This window comes from Plecotus auritus (genome assembly GCF_963455305.1).
Source record: "Plecotus auritus genome assembly, chromosome: 5".
NCBI lineage: Eukaryota > Metazoa > Chordata > Mammalia > Chiroptera > Vespertilionidae > Plecotus > Plecotus auritus.
The window spans coordinates 80,923,622-80,933,209 of record NC_137776.1 but is presented as its reverse complement, the minus strand read 5'-3'; the positions used below and the strand labels follow the sequence as shown (position 1 = coordinate 80,933,209).

General features: G+C 35.6%; 1 protein-coding gene across 4 annotated transcripts in view; it reads left to right on the top strand.

Annotated features, from left to right (window-relative positions):
• R3HDM1 (R3H domain containing 1) overlaps positions 1–9,588 on the top strand; it is a 145,084-nt gene that overhangs the window by 73,657 nt on the left and 61,839 nt on the right. For all 4 annotated transcript variants that reach the window (XM_080667247.1, XM_080667245.1, XM_080667246.1 and 1 more), the window contains one exon: positions 1,201–1,324. In XM_080667247.1, the coding sequence (XP_080523373.1) occupies positions 1,201–1,324 (124 nt within the window). The remainder of the gene's footprint in view (positions 1–1,200; positions 1,325–9,588) is intronic.

Here is a 9,588-nt window from a genome sequence, read left to right as displayed (position 1 = left end):
CATCACTGGATTATTCTTCACCCCAAACTAGATGAGATTACTTTAAGAGAAATTCAAAGCAGATATAAATAGCTCTGAAAGGAAAAGTAAATCAAGTTAGTCTTACTGGCATTTTTTCCACCTTTATTAAGGCATAATCTATACTAATAAAAGGGTAATATGCTAATTAGACCAGGTCGACCGGACATCTTCTGGTCGTCCGGTCCTCCTTCCAGACAAAGCCACAGTGGCAGGGGCCAAGGCAGAGGTAGTTAGGGGTGATCAGGCTGGCAGGCAGAGGCGGTTAGGGGCAATCAGGCCAGCAGGCAGAGGGGTTAGGGACGATCAGGCAGGCAGGCAGGTAAGTGGTTAGGATCCAGCGGTCTCGGATTGCGAGAGGGATGTCCGATTGCTGGTTTAGGCCCAATCCCTCAGGGTTCCTTGCAGGATCGGCCAAGGGGTCCCGGATTGCGAGAGGGTGCAGGCCAGGCTGGCTGAGGGACCCCACCCCACCCTCTACCCCCCATGTGTGAATTTCATGCACCAAGCCTCTAGTTGACAAATAAAATTGTATTGGTATTTTAATTTGCATAAGAAAAGTTAAGGAATGGGACCAGTTCAACTGTGCATTAATGTGGGAATGGATAAAGTGTCTTATTTATATATGATTGCTATTCAGCATTTAACTTGAATGAGCTAGCGGTACGTTTAAACCAAGAAAAGTCTCATAAACAATATTAATTGCAAAATAAGTTGCATGAAGTTTATTAGTAGAGTACCATAAATGTAAATTTGTTAAATTCTCAACAATTTAGACATGGGGTAACAGATATATAGAGAGAGAGATATTAGACATTTTAAAACATTTATAGGAATAATATATTCTAACTATAGGATAATGGTTTTTTTGTGGAATGTGCAGCCAGACAATATTGGAGTGATCCTTCAACTATATCAGTAGTGTTTGGTCTTGTAAAAGAGAGGAGAATCTGAAACAAATATGACCAAAAAAAATTTAAGAACTACTAAATCTGATTGGTGGAAGTATTTATATTGTATGTTTGAAATTTTTTAAAAATTTTTCAGTTGAAGCTAAGAAAAACAGTTTTCAGATGATTGGTGTTGAAAGGAATTATTACTTAATTATACTCCGATGCGCATCACAGAAAAAGATTTTATTGCAAGTAAAATTGATTTTTTTTTTCTCGATACTTATCCTAGATGCCAGCCTGTTATTGTGCTCCAGGCCACTATCACTCCAGTCAACCTCAGTATCGCCCAATCCCTTCTGTCCATTACAATTCACATCTAAACCATCCACTGCTACAGACCACACAGCAGACAGGTGAGTAGTATTTCTGTCATTAATTCTTAGTGCTCAGGTACTGCTTTTTTTCATCCTGCTTTATTTCAAGTCTTACTTATAAGATACTGCCACACTCAGTCTATCAAGGGTCTCAGATATATACATACATATGAATATGCAAACCTGTGATGTAAAAGAGTGGGAAAATCTTAGCACCTGCTAGCAAATACCACATGGTTAGGTTTTTATGCTAAAGGGTAGGGAGCCATGATGAGCAGGTTGTATCAGGCTGAGCAGTATGGTGAGCAGCTTCCTGGTGCTCACTGCCATTGTAGTTGAAGCCTTCTTTGCAGCCTGGTAACCCACTGATGGTAACAACAATAGAGAGGCTAGGCAAGTTAAAATGTCTCCTGAACCTAAATTTGATTGAGAACTCTAGCCGAGTGAAAAATTTTTATGTCTCAGTGTCAGTAGGAATGCTTCTAAAACAAATGATAGTCTTAAATATCTGTGTTTGTGTTTTGTTTTTCAGTTTGCTGGTTGTATAGTGAAAGGTCTTTTAAAATCAAATGCAATCTAATACTAAGCATATCAAATATATTAAAACTCAAAAGATTTTTTTTTAAGCATTCAATGAAAACAATTGATCTCAATATATAAAACTATCTTATTTTACTGAACTCATTTCTCTACACGCTTCCCACCTAGATGTATACTTCTGCCCTGGATGTTGAATAAGGGTTTTTTTTGTTTTTTCAGCTTTTCATAATTCTAGGTATTGAAGTAGAATTTTTATTGGTTTCTTTGGAACCTTTTTGGCTGTTTGGCTCATTGGAGGTTCTCAGACTTTCAGTGTGACTCAGTGAGGCCACATAATCCCTCACCTCCACTTAGGCAGTTTTTTGCTCTTGATATTGTTTAGAGCTCTTGAAGGGAACTGCAGTTTCTGAAGGAAGACTCCTGCGCTACACAATCTGAAGAGAAGTGTTTTTGCTTCTCATCACTTGTGCAATCTTCAATGATCATTTTGACTTACCAACTTCCTTTACAAGACAGGCCTCATACTTATTATCCCTACAGAAGTTCCAGTCCTTAATCTGTTGCTCCTAGGAGTTGTCTTATACTTCGTATGTAGGTTCTTCCTTTTTGTGTGTTACTATCCCTGAACTGTGTGTGTGACAGATATTCTTCTAAAGGATGTTGCGTACAAGTATTGGTCCTTTTAGCCAACTTCGAATTTGCCCTCTGTCTCCAATATGACTCTTTAGTTCCTGAAGGTTAATAAATACAGTCCACTTACAATGTAAACTAATATATGCTGTCATTTTTAAAGGCATCAAAAATTGTTCTTTATACATAGAAACATTGGTTGTGAAACTGCTCATTAGGTTTAATACATTATTGTTTTGTTCTTATAGAAACTAGTTTCCAAGTTTTCTTAGAAACTCAGTGACTGACTTATGTTGTTTTGGTCTTGATTTTTTTTTCTCTGAAAATTATAATACTGATTATAGCTGATGCCAGGATAATAAAAAAAGAAATTTACCTTCACATCCTCCATTCAAGCACCTTGTGTGTGACTAATAAACAGTTTGTTAGTACACCCTATTAATGAGGCAATCAAAGATCCTTTGTTCTGCATTTGTGTGAGCTAATTAGTTTCTTCTTTTTCATGACTAAATTTTTGTCAAATTGCCTACAAAATTAAAACTTTTAGTCACAGATGGGACCAGTGAGCTTATACAAATGCATCCCTGCAAGAAATATTCCCACTTAATGGAAAACAACTGAAAATGACATTCCTAATTGAAGGCCAAATATGTGTATGACAGCATGTGTTTATCATCAGTCATATTTTAATTTGGGGTTTTTTTCTAATGCTAGTTATGGTGAGAAGGAAGAAAACAGTAAGTAAATTAGATTGCAGCTGGATAATATAGGCACAAGAGAGAATACACTGAGTGGCCAGATTATCATGATCTCCAAACGCATAATAATCTGGCCACTCAGTGTATATCCTATATAATAAAAGTCTAATATGCAAATTGTCCCCTCGACCAGGAGTTCGACCAGCAGGCAGGCCGGCCAACCCCCCATGTCCCCTCCCCCTGGCCAGGCTGGCCGGACCCCACCCATGCACAAATTCATGCACTGGGGCCTCTAATGTATTATATATATACACTCAGTGGCCAGATTATTGTGCATTCAGAGATCATAATAATCTGGCTACTCAGTGTATGTCTGAATAGTTTTTGACATTGTGTTTGGTCATAATATAACACTTTATAACTAGAGTTGGTCCTCCCAGTTATTTTATGTAGTGTCCTCTTAATTTACAGCTTAAGTTAGTTGAATCTCATTTATTTCGAAGAAGAAAAGAGAAATAAATCCTCAAAAAATCCTTATCTGAAAGGGAAAGAAATTTTGTTATGCCAATAAGTACAATAGAAATTTCCCTTGAAAGAAAAGTTTGGTAGTGCCAAGTATTGTGTTAGTAATTATATTGAACCTTTTTATAGAATTTGTAGGATTTTAATATTTTTAAAAGTTATAATCTAAAGACTTTTTTAGTTAGCTAATGCTTATTTTTTAGTCAAAACTTATAGAAAATATGCATTTATGTTTGTAGGTATCCTAATAGAAAAGTAAAATGCATTGGGAAATGGACAGGCAGTTTTTTGTTTCTGATTTTTTTCACAGATTTATAGCAATTTCTGTCTCAATAATTTACATTTTTATATGTAAGCATCAGACTTTCTTTTTTTTATTTTTTTCCTTGTATTTCCCTACATCCTATCATCCCTAACTAATTAAAATTAAAAACTGTCACATCTGAACATTTTTTTCTTCAAACATTTAGTTAAGCATTTTGTTTTCTTTTATTGCCTGAAAGGGTGAATTAATTATTCATCCAAATAATAAAAGCATTGATAGATTTGGAACAATTTTTCTTCACTGAGGCACAAATAAATAATTTTTAAATGTTTGTATATAACTTTAAAGAAATTTTTGCCATAAATTAACAATTGAATCAACTATTCTTAGACCAAGTAGGGTATGGGCAATGAATTATAGGATTTTCACTATTTTCCCTTTTGGAGACAGAGAAACGATTAAATGCTTTGGTCTTTTATCCATGTGTGTGCCAGAGGACCACAGCAGTTATTGGTCTCCTTGTCAGTAAACCACCAGTCTGTTATGGGAACTGAATTGAAATTAGTACTGACACTACCAATGAATAAACAAATCTTTCGTTATGAACTTGGAACTACTCTGGTCATTCAAAACAAGGTAGTCAACCTCTATCAACAGAAGCAGAAGAAATTCTGGCTACATAAGGCTTTGGACAATGTAGTATATGACGTGAAAGAATACAAAATAGTCAATCCTGGCAGCCCTCATTTATTTTTAACTCCTTTTAGGTGTATCACCTAAAGCCTCTGGGTTTCAATTTACTCGTTTTCCAAGTAAGGGAGTTTTACTGTGTTTTCTATTGAAGCCTATGTGTACCCTAAAATTCCATGATTCTGTGTGTCTATCTTATGAGTCTTTTCTAGTTCAGAAAGGTAGGAATATCGAAGACTTGGTTTGCAAGTGACTTACTATGAAGAACTGAGTCATATAAGCAACAGTTTCAAAAGATCTGGTTACTTGCCAGTTACAATAAGGATTTGTTATCCTAAGTCTTTATCATAAAATTTACAGCTTGGAAACTGTAAAGTATAATACATTTAAGAAGCTTGCTTTCTACTTATAAAGAAACCTTCTTCTGCAGGTAGTGATTATAGCAAAGATTTTAGGTTTGTGAGGCCCTGGCTGTTTTCTTTCTAGCTGCTTTCATTCTTATGACTCTTTTGAAAAGTTTGCAGCTTCACCATATATGTTTAATATTTTGCAATAATTGGCCTTGTTCCTGAGCTGTTGGATTCGGGGCCGTAACACTGTCTGAGAGGTTTACATTTCTCACAGTGAACCGGTCTCTTTTTCAGCTGCTTCCTGGCTTCTTTTTACTCAGGTTTCCACTGCTTTTTTATATTTTTCTTTTTTTTTTTTATTGCTGTATTAAGGTATTAACATTTGCTTATATTTTCCTGTAATTGTAATACCGGTTAATCATGCATCATACTCAGCAATAGGGACTTGAATTTAAATGACAACCTTGGCTTAATTAAAAATCTGTGAAAGCTATTGCTTAAATTTCTTTTCCAAAGCAGATTTGTGTGGCAGATTCATTTTGGTTGGAGCTTTTCTTAAAAGTTTAATGTCTTGCCCAGCCAGTGTGGCTCAGTTGGTTGACTGTCGATGTCTGAACCAGGAGGTCACCGTTTTATTCCCAGTCAGGGTACTTCCTGGGTTGTGGGCTCAATCCCTGGTGGAGGAGGCAGCAATTAACAATTCTCTCTCATCATTGATGTTTCTATCTCTCTTTCCCTCTTACTTTCCTCTCTGAAATCAATAAAAAAAATTTTTTTTAAGTTTAATTTCTTAAGTATGCCAAACTCATTAGCAAAAGTCAAATATGTCTCTTTTCCTATTGCTTTATAACTTTTTAGGATTATTATGCATTAAAGCATGCCATAAAATAAGATACCTAAAATCATTTGAAGCTACTTGGGCTCTGACCAGGGATATAATTCCATTTGTGTGTTTTTTCTAAACTGTGATATTGTATGCATATGGGAAGCAAAATGACTCTGTAAAACTAAATATCATTTTAGTTTTGCAACCAGTTGATAAATTCAAAGAATATAAATGCATTATATCTTCAGTTTCAGCTTTTCACATAACACAGAACCATGTGGTTCCAAACTGATTAAGTTTTATTACCTGCAGACTATAGTAGGGTCCTGATGAACTGCACTGTGTAGAACAAGCATGTCAAACTCGGGGCCCACGGGCCGCATGCCTTGTTTATTTATTTAGCCCATGTTAGCCTTTGAGTTTGACATGCTTGGTGTAGAAGGAACATTTTAGGATAAACAGTCTTTAAGATGCACAGAATACTGGCAGTATTACAAGATGCAAATTTAAATTAACTAGAATGTGAGAGGCATGCAAGGAAGAAAGGGTCCTGTTGGTTAAGCAGGGGAGGGGTGCTAATAATAAAGACTTGGCTATGGCAAGTAGGGACTCTGGGCACAAAATCATTTTTTTTACTGACAACTTTTGATGGGAATAATAGGAATAGAAATTTTGTATTTATATTATTACATTTGGTAGTCTTGGCTATTGTTTTTCCATTGATTCTGTGAGCATTTCTTAGTATTGTATGACCAGCACAGATTCAGACATTGTATAATACCTACCAATCCACCTATTTCCCTTTTCCCTTCTCCATTAACCTGCCGCCACTGAAATCTGGAGCCAAATGTATCTGGTAAGTACCCATAGATTTTCTTGAGTTGTATAGATTCTTCCATAGGACTGTCATTATAGCTGTGAGCTGTAATCTCTGTGGCTGTTTTTATTAGATTTTTTTTTTTTTTTTTTTTTTTTTTGGTGTTTGTATTTATGTTTACTTCAGGCACAGAGGCAGGAGTCCAAAGGGTGATATAGAGGAGAAAGAATAGTGAAGGTTTGCTGTCATGTGTGTCTTCCTCCAAATTCACCTAAGGGGCTAGTTCAACTTGCCTGCTCACTAAGATAGTGCCACAGACATAATACAGATCATGAACCCTCAAAAACTTGAGGATTTGATTATTTGGAAGCAGTTCTTCTAAATTGTCCTGTAAATACCTACTTGCCAATAAATTTAAAGTTGGCAAAATGGCTCCTCAAAAAAATTACCCTCACATTGCTTCAGCTATACAAGTTTAGTTTCAAAAATATTTCATCATAAAATTTAATAAACCTTAGGTTTATGGCTATTCTGACTAAGTAGTTCTTCAATTCTTTTTATCTTTCTAATTATATCTAATCCATATTAAGAATGCTTTCCTTTAACACAAATGCTAGTTCAGGTCACCTATATAAAATAAAACTAGCCTGTTACAGCCTAGGCAGTACTTTTCTGCTGAACACGCTATTTCCTTGCTCACTTCTCTGTTGAAGTGAAAGAGAGTTAAAAATAGAATATTCTTTGAACCCTCTAGGACAGTGGTTCTCAACCTTCCTAATGCCAAGACCCTTTAATACAGTTCCTCATGTTGTGGTGACTCCCAACCATAAAATTATTTTCGTTGCTACTTCATAACTGTAATTTTGCTACTGTTATGAATCGTAATGTAAAAATCTGTGTTTTCCGATGGTCTTAGGCGACCCTGCTAGCAGTTCTCAACCTGTGGGTCTCAACCACTAGCAGGGTCGCCTAAGACCATCGGAAAACACAGATATTTACATTACGATTCATAACAGTAGCAAAATTACAGTTATGAAGTAGCAACGAAAATAATTTTATGGTTGGGGGTCACCACAACATGAACTGTATTAAAGGGTCGCGGCATTAGAAAGGTTGAGAACCACTGCTCTAGGATGTGCCTGAGCCATCAATTTATATTGTCCTAGTTCTCTCAGCTTGCAGAATCGACTGTGCTTTCCTCTGAAAGTGCTAGAAGAAATGGGATAATATGGCAACATATAGTCCTTTAACAAAGAGAATGGCATTGTTAAATGACACCTATATTGAGATTTGGATGTTTATTCTGTTGGTACCTCTTAAATTGGCATTTCTTGCTTTATAAAACAGATGTTTTCCCACAATATTGACATAAATTTCTATAAAGATATTGTTTTCCTCTAACTTATAGATTAAATCCAAATATATGACAAGAAGGATATTTTTTAATTCTGATATACTGAAACACACTTTTTATTGAAGAAAGAATAATTTAGATATAGTAGCCAAGTTGGTCATATGTTGAATGTCCTAATATTGGGAATACTCTTCTTGTAGTACATTTTAAATGTAATGGTACTTTTCACTCTCTAGGACTCTTATTTCACTCTTCCTAATCTTCCACCTTATCCTCTTTTCCAGATCATTGGATTTTTTTCTCATACTTGACAGTCTTCAAACTATACTTTTGAAACTGTCAGGACTCTGTTCCTCCCTTTCCTATGACTGAATAATTACATAATAAACCCGAAGCATCGTGCCACTTCTCTGAGTGACACTGTAACAGCTGATACTCAGCAGCCTGAATGTTTAAACACCAGTTTTGAGGAATTTGAGCATCTTGAACATTTCTTTAAGATGTACATTTTATTAAAGTGTGCATAAAGTGAGGCATGTCCTTAATTAGATGATCTTTTATGTGGCTAATAAGTTAGTTTACTAATGATTTTGTCTTAAAAAGACAATAGTAAGGTTCTTATCTTTAATTGGATTAGTTGAATGGTGTGGCTATTTTATTTGTTTTTGGTGCTTTCCAACTGAATATTTCTAGTTTTGCTAATGATTATAGTAACTTTAAGCAGTATAGAGCCCATGGTCTTAGGTCATTTGAAAAAGTTCAGTAACCTTATTGCAACTTTTAATGTCTTGCTCTTTAGAAAGTATACTCCAAAATTATATACTTCTTGACCAGTTATTGGGTTGTTGTTTGTTTGTTGTAATTACTGGAACGAATAGTCAGACATTTCATTTCACTGCTGGAAAACAGTTTAGGTACCTGTCCTAATGGGAGTAGAATTTGCCTCCTGGGTGAGGTGCCAGTTATACAAAGCATCAAATGTTAAATGGTGCTTTTTTTTTTTTTTTTTTTTTTTTAACTGTGACAGCCTTAGAAAGATTCCTCATTGAGCAGGCCCTGACAGCTTCCTACTCAGTGTGGGTCAAACCTGGTGCATTTTCCTGCCTTGAATGTAAAAATTATTATAAAGATACTCAGTATATAGAAAAAAGCCATTGCTTCACCCATGACACAAAATATACCCCCTTGTATACAAGGTGTCCAGGTTAAAGGTGGAGATATATATATATATATATATATATATATATATATATATATATATATATATATATATATATATATATATCAACAAAACTTTTCTTTCTCACAGTTCTGGAATCTGAGAATTTCAAGATTAAGGCACCAACAGATTCATTGTCCAGTGATAACCTGTTTCCTGGTTTATAGACTGTGCCTTTTCCCTGTGTCTTCACATGGCTAAGGGATCTCTCTGGTGGTCTCTTTTATAAGAGCACTAATCCAATTCATGAGGGCTCTTCCCTCATGACCTAATCTCCTCCAAAAGACCCCACTTCCTCATACTGTTACCTTGGGAATTGTCTCCCCCATATTCAACACAGGAATTTGGGGGAGACATAAACATTCAGTGCATTGCAGAGGTGTTTGGAGTAG